Consider the following 20948-nt stretch of genomic DNA (forward strand, 5'->3'; position numbering starts at 1 on the left):
TGGCCTATCCGTCCTACGGGGTGTGGACGCCGAGGCAGGCTCCTCCTGTCCTCGGTTCTTCCCTTGACTGGCAGCTGGCTGGGCCTTTGTTCCAGGCTCCAGCCGAAACGAACTCCCTCTTCGGGTAGTCGCGGACCTTGTGCTCACACAGGCCCAATCAGGTGTACCCAGCATCTCAGTGTGAGTCCGGTATTCCACCTCCTTCCAAGCGTTGTGCTCCATGTCATTCCCCAGTAGACAATCGACTGGCACGGCAGGGCTTACGGCAACTCGAAGTGAACCTGCAACCCCCTCCCATTCAAAGGGAACCTCGGCCACCGGATAGTGGCCTGTTCTGCCGTCAGCCATCGCGGCTGGGTGGAGTACATCGGGAATTACCTGCTCTGGAGACACCAGTTGGCTACGCACCATAGTCATACTGGCTCCTGTGTCTCTCAGAGCCTCCCCTCTTTGGCCGTTGATGGTGACCCACTGCCCATACTTTACGGTATTTGTGGGCACCTGGATCTTAGGAACCATCTCCCGTTCTCCCAGGGACACTAAAGTGACACCCGCCCACTCCCTTCCCTTAGTTAAGGGCATCTCCTCCCCGAGCACTACACTAGCTACTCCGGGGGTCTTTCCTCCAATGGGAGGGGGTGGTCGTTTCAGGCACTTCGGATCTCCTTTATAGTGTCCAACGCCACCGCACTCGTAGCAATGGACAACCCTTGGCTGCTGACTCTGGCCAGGATTAGGGTTTCTGGGTGGGTTAGCCCTAGGGGTGAATCCTGTTCCCTTCCCTTGGAAGTTATTTTGGGGGCCTTTGGAGAACTCCTTTTTCTTTTCCCCTCCCTCTTTCTTCTGGGGTGCGCCCTGTCCGGCCTTTTGAGTATCCCCTCCAGTCCCCCTTGTGGACACCCGGGTACTAGCCCAAATGTCCGCCTCCTCAGCAAGCTTCCGGGGACTGGTCAGCTTGCTGTCCACCAGGTGTTTACGCAGTTCAGGGAAACATTTCTCGAGCAGGTGTTCCTTCAGTACTAGGTCAAACAACCCCTCGTAGTTCCTCACTTCACTGCCCTGAATCCAACCCTCTAGTGCCTTCTTTGCATAGTCCAGGAAGTCCACCCAATTCTGTGTGCCCAGTTTGTGACTACCCCTGAACTTCTGTCTGTACTTTTCAGGTGTTAGTCCAAACTTTCTTATGAGCGCCAGTTTCATGGTGGGGTAGTGGGTCTGCTCATCCTCCTCGAGGGCCAATAAAGCATCCCTACCAGCTGGAGGCATGTACTTGTACAATCCCCCTCCCCAGTACTTCTCTGGAACCCCATGGGCCCTTAACGAGACCTCATAGGCCGCTAGCCACTTGGCAATATCGTCGCCCACTCCATAGCCAGCTACTATGTCCTTTGGCAGGTAGGGTTTGGGTTCCCTGGTGTACTCTCGTTCTTCGCTGCCACCGTTAGGTACAGGGTGTGCCCCGATTCTCAGGATCTGAAGATCTATCTCTTTCAGCCTTATCTCATGAGCCATCCTCTGTTCCTCTTTCTCTTTCTCCAGCCTTGCTAAGTCCCATGTGAGCTGCCTTTTCTCCCTCCGGTCTGTTAACTCCACTTCAGACAAGCCACCGCTAGAGGCACTGCTGCCCTTCCTGGAAAGTGTCCTGGGCCCCGCTGACAGGTTCCCCACCTCCGGGTACAAACCAGCTCCCTCACTGTCGGGCTCTCTATCCCTGTCCTCCTCCTCAGCCTTGCTTTCTCGGCGTGCCTCCCCCCAAGCCCTTAAGCTGGTTTGGAGTGCACCCTTCTTTGCTCCTGGGGGACAATACACCCCCTCCCGCTGGCAAAACTCCCTGAGTTGGGCCACAGTGTACGTTTCTAAATTCTCCAGTACAAACTCCATCTTGCCCACTCAGGTCAGAGGACAGTTATTTGCAGTAACAATGCAGGGGGGTACCTTATATAATACCTCCTCCCACCACCAGAGTAAATTTGGAAAAAACAAAAACCCACAATTAGGAAGGCCGCTTTGAGAAAACTCCCGGTGTAGGCCTATGGACTACCCACAGTTATTGTTGAGTATACGTAGGCACAGCTCTATCCCACCACTGAACACTAATTAATGTTGGAAATACTCCACTCCCACACCGGTAAGGGTTGGTGGTAACGGAGTATTTCCAGGGGACACACAGTGGTAGCTTGGCTCGAGTGGTCAGGAATCAGGCACCGTGCTAAGCATACGACATACCCATACAATAACCATGCGTGCATCCGTTCCAAAAACGACTCTACACCGTAAAAATTATGAAAATATCTTTCTTTATCTTCTTTTTCTCTTAGTTGCTGATTAGATAAATAATACTCAATCACAATATACAAGCTTTTTAAATAGTGCAGGTCAAATAAATACTGGCTTAATGATTCAATAAATAGGGGTGATCATAAATAATAAAGGCATAGATATAAGTGCAATACATACAGGCAATTAAATATTCTGAGGCAATAAATACTGCAAACCAATAAATATTGTGCATCAATAAATACTGTGGACCAATAAATACAGTGAAGCAATAAATAGGTTAAATACAATAAATACAGTGCCCCCAATAAATAATTAAAAGCTGACAGTGACACTCATAGAATCAGATCACATTTGAGATTACTATGGGCTGATTTGGCCCAGGCACAGCTTGTGGGGATGTGGAAGGCTTGAGGGTGTCTACTCCCTGGCTTGGACAAGGCTGAGGCCTAAACTGAGGTAGATCAAGGGGGGAATACCAGAGACCTGGCTCTCTCACTCTACACAACCCCTCTAAATTAGTCTCAGCTCACCCCTGGCACAGTCCAGCTGGTTCCAGCACCTCTCTAACCCCTAGCGTAGTCTCTTAGGATTCCACAGGGCCTTTGGCGCCCTCTATTCCACTTACTGCCCTTTTTCTGAAGTTCCGACGCCGCTGGAGTCGTGTCGACGCCGTGAGGCGGATCCGGTTCGATGTCGGCGGCCTCGGCACAATGTCAGTTCCTGACGACGCCGGTAGGCGGCTCCGGGTCGATCTCGACCTCCGATTCGATGGCGTCGGGCAGTCTTGACTCGATGTCGACTTCGGGCGGCTCCGGTCCGATGGCGACCTCAGCTTCGATGACGTCGGCCGGCCTTGGCTCGATGTCGACTTCCGGCGACTCCGGAGTGCGATCCTCACTCCCGACCTCCGGTGCTCCTCTCCTCAGGTTTCCGGCGACTCCGGAGTGCGACCTCCACTCCCGACCTCCGGCACGATTCTCTCAGGTTCCGGCGACTCCGGAGGGCGGACTTCACTCCCCCGTCGACACCGCTCACTCGACCTTGGGTGACTTCCTCCTCGACCTCTGGTACTCCTCACGTCCTCCGTCGGCGCCCTCTCACGATCTCTGGCGGCTCCGGGTACGACGCCTGCTTTTCCAGTCAGCGCCGCTTCTCCACCTCGGGCTCCAGGTCTCCAGGCTACTCGATGTCCGGCTCCAGGGAAACCAGTATCCAGGTCAGGATCTTGCTGTTCTTGGATTCTAAGGCCTGTTCCTGCTGTCCAGGTCCTTAAGATGGTTTTTCTTACTTCTTCCCACACAGGGCTCCAGGCTGGGCTCAGTCAGTAGGGACTAGTATCAAGGGTGGGTTTATGGACCCCACTCCAGGCACAAGTTTCCACCCCTGCTGCCTCACTCCTTCCTCCTTCAGGTTTTTGCTGCTCACTCTTCACCAGTCAGGTGCCAACTGCCAGCTCCAACTGCCAACTCTCTGTCTTAGCTTCCCAACATTCTAAACCGCCTCCAACTGTCACAGGGTTCTGGAATGTTCTGGAAGGTGCTGGTAGGTTCCAGTGGATGCTGGTGATGTCACAGGTGGCCACCATTTTGTGCTCCAGGCCCTCAGACAGAAGTTTCAGGGGTAGATAAAATGGCTCCCTGAATCTGCAGCAACACGAAAAAGTCTGGTGGTTCCCAAAAAGGAAAAATTCAAACAGGGTTTGAGGCAAAAGTGGGACAAAATAAATAATGATGAGGAGGGACCACCCAAAGGGCTGACAGGTCTAACAACCCTCCTTTCCCGTGGGCACGAAGATTTCAGCTTTTATTCGCAAGTGGCAAGAAATCACGTCATATCGATGGGTTCTAAACCTAGTAACCAACAGCCACACCCTCAAATTAATCAAACAGCCACCTACTACACTGTCCTGGGGTCCCCCTCCCCCTCGTCTTCACTTATTATTCAAGGAAGCCTTTACGATGCTCCTCAAAAATGCCATAGAGAAGGTTCCATCATCTCAGAAAGGAACAGGTTTCTATTCTCGTGTCTTCCTGATCAAAAAGTAGTCACGGGAATGGTGACCAATTTTAGACCTCCGCAAGTTAAACAAGTTTCTCAAAAACCAAAGTGTTCGAGGCATATGAGCTGCAGATCACACACTTAGGATAAGATCACCATCTGGTGTTGGGTTCGGATGATTGCAGGTTGTTGTTGTCTTCGGAAGAAGCCTTTTGGTCACGAGATAGGTGACTCCTCCTCTGGACAACAGTGCGCATGGGCATCCACTCCATCCTCAGATTGTTTTTTTCCGCCATTGGGTTCGGATGAACTTTTCCACTCCGGCTGAAAACTTCTGAAAATCCAGCTTTCGAAGCGAAAAACCTTTACAACTCGACGTCGAAATTCAATCGGACCAGTTCCGGACACGGCTCATGGAAAGGACACCTTTTAAAAAATGCCCCCAATGTGGAGCAAAGTTCCCCCACAGTGACCACCACGAGGTCTGCAACCTGTGCCTCTCGCCGGAACATAACGAATCCAGGTGTCATTCCGATCCAAGAAAACCATCCGGGACCAAAGAGCTCGACGCCATATCATGGCCAGACCGGCTCCAGAACCAGAGGACATCGTTGCTCAGGGCCCCGATGCCCCGGAAGAAGATTCCGAAGAACTCCAAATTATATCCGAAGCGGACGACTCCGATGACCCCATCACTCCGGGGCAACGAGTGAGTACCAGTGCCCCTACCCCAACCCCCCCAAAAAAGGCATTGGTCAAGACTCCGCCAGCTGGCCCAAGTCACGACCGAAAACCGTCTTCAGAAGCCCCGCCCTCGGGCTCGGCTCTGAAGAAATATAAGCCCACAGGTGGCTCGGGCTCAAACCACATGTTATAGTACCCACAGTACCTTCGGCACCGAAGCAGGCTCCGATACCCTCGATACCGAAACCATCGAGACCTATTGATAAACCGGCATCTAAAGCTATCCAGCTCAAAGATTCCCTCTCGGCACCAAAATCTCCACCGGCACCGAAACTTTCTTCGGAACCGAAATCTCCGCCGGCACCGAAAAGTTCTTCGGCACCGAAATCATCATCGGCACCGAAACCATCATCGGTACCGAAACAACTGTCTAAAGTCCAAAAAGACTCTACCGATCATCCAAAACATAGATCGAAACCGAAAAAATCGGCACCAAAGCCACTTTCGGACAATGAACTTTTTCGCCCTGATCCTACGCAAAAAAGGATTTATATCAATCCAAAAACTGGACATGTCACCGTTGTGCCATACAAGAAAAGGAAGCTGGACACAACACCTTCTCCAGCTCCCATAAAGAAGAAGGACTCCGCCACCTCACCCATTCATCCTTCCTCTCCTATATCACCTCTCACCCCACCCCCCCCTGCCCCCACCTCCTTCTCCTCTACCATCTCCTTCACATACACCACCTCCACAGGATGATGATGATGATGGCTTAGGGGGAGGGGGTGATCCGGATGACCTTAATGATCCTAATGATCCATTCACACTCCCGGATACGGCACCCTTAGATGACTGGGCTTACCCTTTACCTGATATTCCTGATCCCACTACATACCCCTCCAAACCCTCCCCTCCAGATGACCACCTAGGGTTTGGGCAGCTGATAAACAGGGCGGCACTTTTCCATGGCCTCACCATGCATTCAGATACACCCGAAGAAGACTTTCTTCTAGACACATTCGAACAGTCTCAAAAATCAGTTAAAATCTTGCCCATGATTAAGGGAGTCATAAAACACGCCACAGAGGTTTTTAAAGACCCTGTCAGAGCTAGGGTTCTTAACCCCCGAATTGAAAAAAAAATATAGACCTGCCCCACAAGATCCCGCTTACATTAAAGCACAGCTCCCTCTAGACTCTTTAGTAGTTTCAAACGCAAGAAAGCGGGCTAACTCCCAAACAACAGGAGACACACCGCCCCCAGACAAAGAGTCCAAGCTATTAGAGGCCTCGGGTAAAAGAGTTGCAGCACAAGCTGCTAACCATTGGCGTATTGCCAACACACAAGCCCTATTAGCCCGATATGATAGGGCTCATTATGATCAGTTAGAAGATCTTTTACAACACCTACCAGATCAGTACAAATCCCAGGCCAATGACCTCATCCAAGAGGGAAAACTCATATCTAACGCATCAATCAAATGTGCACTAGACGCCGCGGACACTGCTTCTAGGGCGGTCAACACAAGCATTCTTCTTAGACGCCATGCATGGCTACGTATTTCAGGCTTTAAGCCGGAAGTACAAACAACAATACTTGGTCAACCATTCAACCAAGAGCAACTATTTGGGCCCGCAGTAGATACTGCACTTGAGAAGATGAAAAAAGATAACAAGACTGCTAAATCAATGGAAGCATTACAGTCTCCACAACCATGAGGCTCCTTTCGACGCTCCTTCTATAGGGGAGCCTCCAAAAATATTGGGACAGACACCTCTTCCACTTTCAAAACCTCCGCGCAAACATCCCCCAACAAAGGATATTTTAGAGGAGGATATAGGGGAAACACCACCAAGGGCCGAGGTTGGGGCAATACCAACACCCGCACCTCTCCAGCCACTAAACAGTGACTTGCCTCCACTCCCCCCAGACCATTCCACTCCGGTTGGGGGAAGACTCCAACAGTTCCTACCTGTCTGGAATTCCATTACAACAGACAAGTGGGTAAGACAAATTATCCAGTTTGGTTACTGCCTCGAACTCACAAACACCCCCCCACACATACCACCCAAACACCATCCAATGTCACCACACCATCTTACACTCCTCAAACAGGAAATTCGGTCCTTGCTTCAAAAACATGCAATAGAACCAGTTCCACTCCAACATCAGGGTACAGGAGTTTATTCTCTATACTTCCTAATCCCCAAAAAGGACGAGACGTTAAGACCCATACTCGACCTCAGACTCCTAAATCAGTACATACACTCGATCACTTCCATATGATTACTCTTCAACAAGTGCTCCCACTACTTCAACAAGACCATTTCCTTGCCACATTAGACCTCAAGGACGCATACTTTCACATTCCCATGCATCCTCCTCACAGGAAGTACCTAAGATTTGTGGTAGACGGACAGCACTATCAGTTTACGGTCCTCCCATTCGGAGTAACAACTGCACCCAGGGTATTCACCAAATGCCTAGCAGTAGTAGCAGCGCACCTCAGGAGACAACAAATCCATGTCTTCCCGTATCTCGACGATTGGCTCATAAAAGCCAATACTTTCGACAAATGCGTTCTCCACATTCACCGCACTATTCAAACCTTACACAACTTGGGATTTACCATCAACTATCCCAAATCTCAACTGCAACCCTCCCACATACATCAATATCTGGGAGCCACCATAAATACCTCCAAGGCCATAGCTTATCCCAGCACAGCCAGGATAGCCAACATACAAAACCTCATCTTAAAATTTCAAACTCAACACTCTCTTCCAGCAATAGTGTTTATGCAACTATTAGGCATGATGGCGTCATGCATCTCCATTGTGCCTCACGCACGACTTCAAATGCGTCCCTTGCAAGAATGTCTAGCACAACAGTGGAACCAGGCTCACGGACAACTTACCGATCTGGTGTTGGTGGACAGTCGCTCACTTCGCTCACTGAAATGGTGGAACACCATCAACCTGTCCAAAGGGCGACCGTTCTTAGAGCCTCTTCCACAAATAGTGCTGACAACCGACGCATCTCTCACAGGGTGGGGAGCCCATCTCCTACAACAAACCACTCAGGGCAAATGGACCACTCAACAAAAACTGCTGCAAATATCAATCACCTAGAACTTCTAGCGGTGTTCCTAGCACTGAAATCTTTTCAAATACATCTAAGGAACAAAACTGTCCTCATCCGCACAGACAACATGACGACCATGTATTACATACAAAAACAGGGGGGGACACATTCTCTCCAATTGTCCCAACTCGCACAGAACATTTGGAGATGGGCAATTCCCCAAAACATCTACCTGCTAGCAGAACACCTTCCAGGGGTTCACAACCAGATTGCCGATCTCCTAAGTCGACAGACAAAACAAATCCACGAATGGGAATTACACCCCAAAGTCCTACTCCCATTCTTCCAATAATGGGGCCAACCAGACATAGACCTGTTCGCCACACACGAAAACGCAAAATGCCCAACCTTCGCCGCTAGGTTTCTACACCCACAGTCGAAGGGCAATGCAATATGGATGAACTGGTCAGGCAGATTTGCGTACGCTTTTCCGCCTCTCCCACTCATTCCATTTGTGGTACGCAAGCTCAAACAACAGTCTCTAAAACTGATACTAGTAGCTCCCACTTGGGCACGTCAACCCTGGTTCACGACACTTCTGGAACTCTCGCTAGTTCCACATCAAAAACTGCGCCTTTCCCCGGCCTTATTAACCCAGAACCATGGAGAAATCAGACACCCAGATCCACAGCAACTGAACTTGGCGATCTGGCTCCTGAAGTCTTAGAGTTCGGTTACCTCAATCTGCCACCAGACTGTATGAATATCATAAAAGAAGCTAGAAGACCTACTACTAGGGCATGTTATGCTGTGAAATGGAAAAGATTTGCCATTTACTGCACTAACAATAATGTACGTCCACTGGATGCTTCCATCCAAAACATTATTTGCTATTTACTACACTTGCAAAGATGCAATTTAGCGTATTCCTCCATACGTCTACACCTAGCAGCGTTAGAAGCCTACTTACAAAATCGACAACACTTGTCACTATTTAAGGTACCAGCGATCAGAGCCTTCATGGAAGGTCTTAAAAGAATTATTCCTCCCAGATTACCACCTTCTCCAGTGTGGAATCTAAATATTGTTCTAACCAGGCTCATGGGCCCTCCATTTGAACCTATGCATAAATGCGAACTGCAATTCCTTACATGGAAAGTGACTTTCCTAATTGCAATCACATCCCTGCGAAGGGTAAGTGAGATAGAGGCTTTAACTATTCAAGAACCATTCCTACAACTACATCGTAAAAAAGTGGTTCTTAGGACAAACCCAAAATTCCTACCAAAAGTCATTTCCCCTTTCCATCTTAACCAATCAGTCGAGCTGCCAGTCTTCTTCCCTAATCCAGACTCAATAGCTGAGAGAGCCCTTCATACCTTAGATGTTAAAAGAGCCTTGCTTTATTACATCCACAGAACCAAACCTTTTCGCAAAACCAAACAACTGTTTTTTGCTTTCTCTCCACCACATAAAGGCAACCCCATTTCAAAATCAGGTATAGCCAGGTGGATAGTTAAATGTATCCAAATATGTTACCAAAAAGCTAAACGCACTCTTACAGTTCCCCCTAGAGCGCACTCCACACGTAAAATAGGGGCTTCCATGGCATTCTTAGGGAACATTCCCTTAGAAGATATTTGCAAAGTAGCCACATGGTCTACCACACACACCTTCACTAAACATTACTGTGTTGATGTGCAATGAAACAACAAGCTTCCGTAGGCCAAGCTGTCCTAAAAACTCTATTACAAACTGCTGCAACAGATACAGGTGACCACCGCTAGGGGAGACACTGCTATATAGTCTATCCTAAGTGTGTGATCTGCAGCTCATATGCCTCGAACGGAATATGCTACTTACCAGTATGCATCTGTTCTTGGCATGTAGAGCTGCAGAGCCACACACGCCCACCCACCTCCCCGGGACCTGTATCTGTTCCAGCATTGTCTTAATCAGACATTACACATGGAAATCCTTTCTCTTTATTCTTATACACTCCATCATTTCTCATCATGGCGAAAAACAATCTGAGGATGGAGTGGATGCCCATGCGCGTTGTTGTCCAGGGGAGGAGTCACCTATCTCGTGACCAAAAGGCTTCTTCCGAAGACAACAACAACCTGCAATCATCCGAGCCCAACACCAGATGGCGATCTTATCCTAAGTGTGTGGCTCTGCAGCTCTACATGCCAAGAACAGATGCATACTGGTAAGTAGCATATTCCTTCTGAATGGTCATGCTTGCCGAGATTTTAAGTTGTCTAAACGAAGGCGATTTTATGGCTTCTCTGGATATGGAAGACGCTTACTTCCACATACCTATACACCCCAAACATCGCAAATATCTTCGAATTACGGTTGAAAACATCACATATATGATGTTTTCAACCTTTGTGGACGATATTTGGGAGTTTATGAGCACGTGTCTCCCACTATCCGCAAACAGTATATTGGTATACTGCTTGCTACTCTGATTCAGGCATGTGAATCTATGAAAGATACCCCAATACTGGATAAGAAAACAAGTTACTTACCTATAACTTCAGTTATCTAGTATCGGTATCTTTCATAGATTCACATGCACCCACCCTCCTCCCCGAGGAGACAGTTCTCTTTATCTGGCATACTTAATTCTCACTTGTGCTAGGAAAATCTGAGAAGAACTGCCTCTGCTGGGAAGGTTCTAGAGGGTGCTGGCAGCTGATTGGTTATAACCAATTTTTGGTTCTTTTTATTATAATGATGTAGATAGGCTACTAGGATGTAGGCCTTAGGCCTTTTCTTTTAGCCTACTACTACTATTTACTTTTGGCACTACTTTTGTATTTACCGTGGGAATCCCGCCTCGGCGACGGGGAATGATTCAGGCATGTGAATCTATGAAAGATACCAATACTGGATAACTGTAACTACAAGTAAGTAACTTGTTTTCTTATAGCGAACATCCCTATTTTCAGTGAAGCTATCCTGTAGCCGGAGAACTCCTTTTCACCAGTGTCGAGCCCGTTCTAAAATGGCTTCCATGTTCACTTGCATTGGTAGTAATAGAACTGACCAGCACTGGGGCATATCTGCTCATGAAGGTAGGCCCTCATATGTAAAATTAAGCACCCTGCCATAAGGGTGGAAGCCTGTCATAGGGGTGACTGCCAAATACTAGATGCAGGGTTAGGTGACCTGGCACACAGGGATGTGTGTCACGTCATATTTCCTTTTTGTCTATACCAACATACGCAGGCAGCGAAGGCAGCCCTGAATGAGTTTGGTGAGGGATCTCTTAGGGTTGGCACAATTCATGCTGCAGCTCTTGTAGGGCCCTCTTTAGTACTTCGGGACCTTAGTACCCGGGGTACCATTTACTAGGGACCTATAGTGGGGGCTCAAGGTATTACCAGCTGGGGGAACAATTATGCAGTTTTTGGGAAAGAGAACTGGCATTGTGAACCTGGTTAGCACAAACCCATTACACTTCCAGTCAAAATAACATCATGTACCAGCCAAAAAGTGGGGGTGACCATGTCAAAAAGGGGCACTTTCCTACAGTCCGTAATACCTGATGATGATTTCTTTATCCTTCTTTAGTAGTCTGTTTCAACAGTGCACTTTCAGCTTTGTGAGCTTTACTTAGTGTACCTTATATAAAGTTTTTGCAGAAATCTGTTAATTAAGGTTTTATATAACAGACAGTATTATGAGCACAGGCCCCCATCATTGACAACTAATCACCAATAGGTTTGAAAGTCATTTAGTTGGTCGGTCACAGTAGTCCCTAAACTAAACGATACACCAGAGGTCCAACAACTATTCCTAACACCAATTCCTCCCCCAACCCACCCCGGAGGGTAACAACCTATCATCACAATTACTGATTCTCACATATCTCTTCTAATCTTGCCAAAGACATCAGATTATCTCAACTACAGAATGTTTGTAATAATTTCCACTAGACTTTACTTTTGGTCCATTGATATCATGTAACGTTTCTTTATTGATGAGACACATGAATTACTGTTGTCGTTGTCTTTTTAGGTTCCAGATTACTTGGAACACATTAAACGGCCCATGGATTTCTCCACTATGAAAAGTCGTTTGGAATGCCAGGTATATAGGAACTTTAATGACTTTGAAGAGGATTTCAATCTTATGATCGATAACTGCATGAAATACAATGCCAAAGAGACATCGTTCTATAGAGCTGCAGTGCGTTTACGGGATCAAGGAGGTATTGTCATCAGGCGCGCAAGAAGAGATGCAGAAGCTATTGGCTATGACAGTGAAACAGGACTACTTTTACCAGACCAGCCAAAGATAGAGCCTCCAAAACCCTTCACATGGGATCAAGGTAGGCAATGTTATCCATTTAGCTGTCAGGCAAATAATATTGCATGCTTTTTTGTGTATTGACATAATGTCTGTTACTTAATAATTGCATCACTATCAATGTAGCCTTATTCTCTTGTAAGGGTATTGTTTCTAGCTAGACCATTGCCCAGTTCAATCGATTACAGCTTCGAGAGGCCTAAATGTCTTTTTGTGAACCGTATGAAAATAAATTGGTCTTTGCTTTCTTAATTGTAGTTTACGGTGATCATCACAACAGTTTACTGTCTCTGCATATCTAAAACGTTTTATAGAATATTGTTGATGGCTTCTATGGCACTTGTAATAATCGCTCCAAATTAAAAGAAAACGTTTTTTCGTTTTCAACTGTTTTAATTCTGTTTTATTCACTGTCACCTTATCAGCTATCTTTATAAGTGTACAGTTTGTGTGATGAATTGCTTACCTGGAAATTTGACTTATCAGCTGTGGAGATTTTCTTTTAAGTAGTAGGTTTGTTGATAGTTTGAACTAGATTGGATAGGTGTTGGACCTCTTTACAATAAGGTAAAAACTCATTCATTCAACAGAATCACTCTAGAGGCTCTTAACCGATTTACTGAAAGAGCCTTTTGATGTGACTTAGAATTTCTTTTCGAAACGTTTGTATCTGCACTCACGCCAGCCATATATTAATCTTGAAGCCTTCTGTTTCTTCACATCTCCAAAATAGACCTGTGGTGTAAAAGCAGTACTGTTTTAATGTTTTGGGTGTGACATGCCAGTGCATCATGAACTTGCAATTTGGCTCCCTTTGTTGTAAAATGTAGAAATCCCTCTCTTCCTGCCATGTGTAACAGTAGATATACATGCTCTGCATACTCTTGCCGTATAGTGTTGGGCTCGGACGTGTGCATCTTGTTTTTCTTCAAAGAAGTCTTTCGCGTCACAAGGTATAACGGCTCCTCCTACGACTGGTAAAGTACATTGGCTCCATTGTTAGATTGTTCTCTTTCCACCATTGGGTTTGAATGCGTTATCGATAGAGCTCTGGGTCGATGCCTTTAGGCATTTGTGTTTGGCATTGTTCAGTGTATTCTCTCTTGATGGTGTGAAAAGACTTGATTTGTTCCGATTTTCTCCTTGTCTCTGCACCCGTCCAGCTTTGTAGACTGGTCCTCACCTGACGCTCCTCCACGGGGGTACCTGCCTCTTGTGGAGCTTTCCGCCTCATCTTAGTTTCTTTTCGTCAACAATGCCCACACAGAGCCTAGAAATGCCCAGTGGCATGACTGCACTATCAGTTCCATGGGGGATGGAAAATGATCCGGACCTATATCCGGCCAAACCTTCCCTATCAGACGCCACCACTTTTTACCATGAAGTGATATATAGGGCTGCCACTGTACACCTTTCCAGGACATGACCAGCAATAGAGTTGCCATGCAGTTTGCCACACATTGGTAATTGCAAATTTGATTGGATTGCTCTCTCGATATGATGGAGCCCAGTGGGATGAGATAGGGGAACTACTCCAGCACCTACCAAACAGACAATAAGGTCAAGAACTAGTCTCAGATTGCAAAATCATACCCAACAACACTATCCACTGCTCCCTTCAAGCTGCTGATACTACAACCAGTGGCATTGACTTGAGTGTCCTAATTCAGCGCCATGATTGGCTTTGTGTCTCCAGCTTTAAGCCAGAGACCAACAGCATCTGTTAAACCTGCAGTTTGATGGCGAACATCTCTTTGGCTACAGGTAGGTCAGATGCTCAAGATGATCAAGAAGAATACGGACACAGCCAAGGCTCCTTTTGCAAGCCCCAATAAAGAGGAGGGCCAAAACCACTTTTGCTGACCCGCCTTCTACTTTCCAGTGCCAGCAACAGCACTCAAAGCGATGTTACTCTATGGGAGGTAACGGGGCAACAATACCATGGGCAGAGGCAAAGGAGATGTGGCTAAAGGAACCACCCCTGCATAGAGTGACTTTCTATTCGCATCCCCCACATCACGCGAAACTTGTCGGGGGAGATTACAGGGGTTTCTCCCACAGTGGGAAGAAATCATCTCAGACCAGTATGTAGGAAGCTGGCTCTGTATATGGTGTGCCTACTAGGTGGTTATACCGTGCACAAAGTCCAGCGGTTCCCCAAAAGTGTACAGGGCTCAATGTAAAACCCAAAGTGTTCTATTAGTGGTAGTATGGGCGAGCAGCCTTAGGCCTAACACAGAGGAGTGGAAGAGCTTTATTGTACAGTATTGACCAATAATGGACACACAACTCAAATAGGAGATCCACTCCAGTTTTAGAAAAATATACTTTGTTTGTATTTTATTTTATGACCAAGATCTTTGCAATAAGGCAAGTACGTTTTTAAATGAAAATACTTTCCACTTTCAAAAGCAGTTTAATGGTATCCTATGGGGAAAACAATAATGCTGTTTAACAGGTAAGTACCACTCTTAAAAATCCAGTCTTTGGGCCCAAAGGTATGCAAGGGTCAGGTTAGTACCAAAACTGCACCACCAGCGTCACAGGGGCGGCTGGGTGCAGAACTCAAAGCTGGAGTACAGCCCATTGGTTTTCAGTGGAGATGGGTGTGCCTGGAGCCGCACTGCTTGCTGGTAAGTGGATCGGTTTCAGGGGGCCAAGCTTTGGGGGTTAGCTCAAGCACATGGTGGAGGCACAAAGCAACACCAAACTTACACCACCAGCGAAACAGTGGTGGCCGGGTGCAAGGTGCAAAATCGGCATTGGGCACTTAATGCTTTTCAATGGAGTTTCTTCTTTTGACAGATAGGCTGCAGGCATCGCACCGGATGTTGCAAGGGGGAGACCAACGGCTGCAGAGGTAGAGATGTAGGGGATCGCAGGTGCACCCTCTGTTCAGCTCACTAAGGCCCAGGGGCTTCGGGTTCAGGGGTGCCTTTCGACATTGGAATTTTCCTACTGTAGCTGGTGGCAGTCTGGGGGAGCCCCTGGATTCAGTTTGCAGGCATCGTCCTGGAGGTCAGGAGCAGTGAGCCAATGCTAGACTCGATATCAGGATCGCTGGGGAGACTTCACTGGGTGGATGGGCCACTCAGACTCTGGCTGTGGGCGTCTGGTGCAGAGTAGGCAGGGTTTGCGGTTCCAGCTGGATCCGAAGGCTTGAAGTCGTTTTTTTCTGGACAGGTCTGCTGTCCACAGGAGATTAGAGACTTTTTCGAAGGCAGCAGTCCTTCCTGAGTTTCAGGGGTCACTGGCTGCAAGACAAAATGCAGTTTCGCAGAAGCTGGAGACAGGCTGGTAGGGCTGGGCCCAAGGCAGTCTTCTCTGCAGGTGTGTCTTCTTTCTTTTTAGGTCGTCGCAGATCTAGTTTCTAGGCCTGGTGGAGCCCTCTAAGGACTACATTTAGGGGATATTTTAGGGGAGTAGTAGGTAGGGCCAATGGGCACCTTACCTGGGGTGACTACACCCACTATTATGCCACCCTCCTATCGGAGGGGGGCATATACCTAGCCTGATGGAGGGGACTGAAAAGTGTGCTTAACTTCACCTCCTCCACCCGAGGGGGGAAGTTGGCAAAGGTGGGCACATCTCCTAGTCTTTCTAAGTTTTCTTGCCTGTTTTCCCATCCCAAAGTGGAGGTGTAAACCGGGAGTTGACATCTGCTTCTAGCAGCCAAGGCTGGGGGTCCCATTACAAAGGCGCCAGACCTTTGAAGCTTCGCCTTCGAGCACTGGCCCATCCTGGGGGAGGAGGTGTGATACCTCTGTCCAGGATGTGCATTGTTTCTGGTCCCAGAGAGCAGGTTCTCTCCACCCGGGAGTCCAGAAACTTGTCTGTGTGTGACAGGCTGCCTAAAGCCAGTCAGTGCCCACACCAGGGCCGGTAGGTTTTCAGGAAGCTCCTCTGAGTACATATTTCAATAAATCTCACACTGGCATCAGTGTGGATTTATTACATGGAGCTGTTTGGTACCAAACTCTCCTGGGTTCAGTGAAGCCATCATGGTGATGTGGAATTTGAGTTGTCAAGTTCCTTGCTCATGTACTCTCTATGGCTTCCCTGGCACTTACCATAATAAGGAATAGACCCAAATACTGTAGGGGCATATCTGCTCATGCAGATAGGCCCACATCTGGTTTATGGTGCACCCTGCCTTAGAGGTAGTAAGGCCTGCTAGAGGGGTGACTTAACTATATTTTAGGCAGTGCTAGTTGGCATGGCACACAGACATTGTGCCATGTCGTCTTGGTCATTTTTTTAACCTCACAGGGGCATGCCAGCTGCAGGGGCAGTGGCATGGTCCTTGTGAGGAGGTCCCAGGGGACCCTCGTCGGACACCAGGCCCTAGGTACCCAGAGTAACCCTACTTACTAGGGACTTACAGGGGGCAGAAGTACCAATTGTGGACATGTTTTAGGGAAAGAACACTGATACTGGGAACCTATACTCTACAGTCAAAGTTTCATCAAAAGCCAGGCAAAAGTGTGGGGTACTGCAACAGAACTCCATTTTCTCACACCAGTAGGTCCTCCATCAAGCAGCAGAGATCATTGCATCCCCACTGAACATCCCACCCCATAGACATGCCCCCTCCACAGAGTATCAGCGCCTCCTTCAAGAAGAGGTACAAGTGCTCCTCCTCAAAGGAGCAATCAAACCTGTGTCACTACGCCACCGCTGCAAAGGGGTGTATTCCCTAAACTTCCTCATGCATGAGAAGGATGGAACACTCTGGTCTCCTCAATGAGTACATCCTGTCAGAGCACTTTCATATGGTCACCCTACAAGAGGTCATCCCCTTGCTGCAAGAAGCTTACTTCGTTACCGCTTTCGATATGAAGGATGCTTACTTCCACATACCCGAAGTTCATGATAAGTGGTCAGAACAGTGATGCTCCTTCTTGGCAAGATGGCTTCTTATATTGCCATTGTGCCCCATGGATGAGTGTACATGCCCCCTCTACAAGAGTGCCTGGCAGCACAATGGTCGCAAGTGGAGCTTCAGTAAGATGATCTAGCGAAGGTGGGGAGGGGGGGAATGGGTGGGGGTTACAAGCACCCAAGTCCTTGCTATGTTGCGCTTTGCCACTCTGGCTGCCATTGTTATTCAACTTTTGTTTGATAAACAAGTTTTTATTGTTTTTGAGTGACACAACAAAAGAAACATTGAGCCTGTCAAGCCACCAATTTACAATCGCACGGCACAAGACCGCGCCACCCCCCCGCCCCCACCCCCACCCGAAGCCCCCCCCCCCCTCCGCCCCCTCCCCCCCGAATCGCATATTCATAATACATTGCCCAACCATTTCCCCCAGACCCTACGGTATTTCTAAAGGCAGCCCCTCGCCTGATAGAGAGTCCGTTCCTGTGCCGCACACCAGTCCACTCCATTACTCCATTTGGCCAGGCCAGGCGGCTGTGGGTGCTTCCAGGCCGCTGCAATATCTCTTTTCGCCACCATTAATGCTGTCATAAGGAATAGCTTCTCAGCACGTGTGCCATCTAGACCGTCAGTGATGCCCAGAAGGGTGTGTCTAGGGTTGTGTGGCACCACCCAGCCCAAGACCTCCGTGAGATTGGCTTCTATGCCCCTCCAGTAGCCCCCCAATTCCGGACACGACCACACCATATGGATGAAGTCGGCCGGGTCAAAACCGCAGCGGGGGCAAGCTGCGTCAACGGAGAGGCCCGCACGGTGCAGACGCGCCGGTGTGAGGTAGACAGTATGAAGATAGTAAATTTGAATAAGCCGCAGTTTGGCGGAGGCCGTCACCAGCCTGGGGGCCATAAGGGCATCCCGCCAGTCGACCTCGTCCAGGGGACCCACCCACGCCTCCCACCGTTCCTTCAAGCCTTCCTGGGCCATGGGGGTATTATTAATAAGAGAACGATGTATTCGGGATATGCCCCCCCTCCCTAGGTTGCCCAGCAGGACCTGAGCCTCCGGGGGGCTGTGGTCCGGCAGCCTAATGTCCAGAGGGGTGTAGGTGCGTATGGCGTGTCGCAGTTGGAGGTACCTATCGAATTGAGATGAGTGGAGGGAGAAGCGCGCCTGCAGTTCCGAGTATGAGCACATGCGCCCCCCCCCCCGCCAGACATCCCCCAGCTGGGAGATGCCGAGAAGGTCCCATGATTTAAAACCCTCCAGGTCCGCAACGTCCGGCAGCCATGTCCCATGCCAGAGGGGAGTGGCACGAGTCAGCCTCCCGGTCCACCGGGTATGGCGAAGCGCCGCTCGCCAGGCCAGGAAGATCGCTTTGGTGATGTCTGGGCAGGAGGCGGGGATGGGGGCGCCATACAGGCGATCTAGAATGCAGGAGAAACCCAGGTCCTCTAATTCCACCCTGTAGGCCGGATCGGACCATCCCCCTCCAAACCAATCATGAATGACTAGGAGGCGGGTGGCCAAATAGTAGAGGTACAGATTGGTCATAACGAGCCCTCCATCAAAGGTGGGCAGGCGACATGTTAACAGGGCCAACCTCGGTCTCCCACCACCCCAGAGAAATCTAGTCGCCAACCCATCCAGCTCGCGGAACCAAGGCCTCGGGAAGGACACGGGAGTATTCTGTAATACATAAAGGAACCGGGGGAGAACCATCATTTTGTAGAGTGCCACCCTCCCAGGCGGATTGAGCGGAAGCGATTGCCATCGTGCCAGATCTACCTTGGCTTTCTTGACCAGGGGGGTCACATTAAGAGCCCAGCTCAGTTCCGGGAGAAGGGAGACCCAGATGCCCAGATATTTGAAGGACAACCGACGGAGGGGAATATTGTCCTGCCAGTCAAAACACTCCCGGGAGGGGTGTAGAGGCACAAGGACCGATTTTTGCGGGTTTAAATAGAGGCCAGATGCGCGGCCAAAGCGGCCCAAGATATGGAGTGCACGGGGACCCGAGCGCGCCGGATCACTAAGGTACAACAAAACGTCGTCCGCGTAGAGGGCTATTCTGTCCGACTCAAGGCCTGGCCACTCCCAACCCCGAATGAGAGGATCCGCTCGGATCAGGGCAGCAAGGGGCTCCATTGCAAGAGCAAAGAGGAGGGGCGACAGTGGGCACCCCTGCCGTGTTCCCCGGCCGATCCGAAATGGTCTCGACAACGCCCCGTTAACCAACACTCTGGCGCGTGGGCGCAGCAGAGGATTAGATTTAAGGTTCTCTGCTTTGCATTTAAAATCCTAAAGGGTACTCCCCCACAAATTTTGGAGAAATTGCTGATCCCCTATGTCCCCTCTCGCACTCTTCGATCGCTAGGCCAGAACTTAGCAGTGGTCCCGCGTTTTAAGTTGAGCAGAATTGGTGGCCGCTCCTTTCGAGTCCTGGCAGCGAGTTGGTGGAATTCTCTTCCTCCACAAATCCGGGCCATGGATGAGCTCCTTCAGTTTAGACGGGCTATCAAGACCTTTTTATTTGTTTAGCTTATCTGTTGTGTCTCGTCTCCTTTTGTCCGCTTTTAGTGCTGTGTTGTGTTCACCTTCTCAAAGCGCCAGGACGCCCCTTTGCTGGGGTAGCTGTGCGCGGTACAAATAAAAATAACATAACATAACCTAAAGGACCCGCACCATTCCAACAAACTTGGGGCCGAAACCCATGTGGGTCAGGACCTCAAATAGGTAGGGCCACCCAACTGAGTCGAAGGCCTTCTCGAAATCGGCAAGCAGGAGAGTGAGATATGGAGATATGCGATGGCGGTGAGCCAGGGCCACGTGAAGGCGACGAAGGCAATGGCGAGTGCCTCGGTCCGGCATGAAGCCGCATTGGTCCGGATGCACCAAGCATGACCGAAAGGGCCGGAGCCTCAGGGCCAGGACCGCCGCATAAAGTTTGATATCAGTATTAATAAGAGAGATCGGCCGGTATGCCGACCTATCACAAGAAGGCGGCGTAGACTTGGGCAGGACCACAATCGTGGCTATGTCGGCTTCCGGAGGGAAGGAGCCGTTTTTGACCGCCTCAGCATAGAGGGCACCCAACCGTGGGACCAGGTGTTCCTTATAGGTGGCATAAAACTCCTGGGGGAAGCCGTCCGGTCCCGGGGTCTTCCCCGCGGACGTGCGCCCTATCGCATCCCCAATCTCCTCAGGAGAAATGGGCACTTCCAGACTCTCCCAGTCACTTGACCGAAGATAGGGAAGCCGTAGGTTACTAGCGGCAAGCATTGAAGCCAAGGTGAAGTCCGACGCCCGTGCCCGATATAGCTGCGAGTAATACTGAGCGAAGGCGTCCGCTATTGCCACGGAGGAAGATTGGAGCAGGCCATCAGAGTCGGCCACCGCCGGGATGATTCGCGATGCCCTGGGGTAAGTAGCCAGCCGATGCAGCAGCGCACCATTCTTGTCGCCCCACCCGTATACCCTCGCCAGCGAGGATTGCCAGAGGAGCTTAGCCGCATCGAGCGACCGTTGACGAATCTCCTCCCGCAAGAGTCGCAGTTGCCGAGTCCCGGCCGGATCACCGGTCTCAGAGAGAGATTGCTCCAGTCGTAGTGCCCGGGCCTCACAGGCAGTGAGCCGCTGGATTTGCATCTGGCGGTGCCGCACCACCAGTGCTTTGGCAGCCCCCCTGATGGTGGCC

The 20948-nt window shown here is 49.5% G+C and overlaps 1 protein-coding gene across 4 annotated transcripts in view; it reads left to right on the top strand.

The window, feature by feature from the left end:
* BRD1 (bromodomain containing 1) overlaps positions 1–20948 on the top strand; it is a 510476-nt gene that overhangs the window by 128583 nt on the left and 360945 nt on the right. For all 4 annotated transcript variants that reach the window (XM_085654056.1, XM_085654059.1, XM_085654058.1 and 1 more), the window contains exon 6: positions 12082–12394. In XM_085654056.1, coding sequence (XP_085510182.1) covers positions 12082–12394 — 313 coding nt within the window. The remainder of the gene's footprint in view (positions 1–12081; positions 12395–20948) is intronic.

This window comes from Triturus cristatus, chromosome 4_1 (assembly GCF_964204655.1).
Source record: "Triturus cristatus chromosome 4_1, aTriCri1.1, whole genome shotgun sequence".
Classification (NCBI taxonomy): domain Eukaryota; kingdom Metazoa; phylum Chordata; class Amphibia; order Caudata; family Salamandridae; genus Triturus; species Triturus cristatus.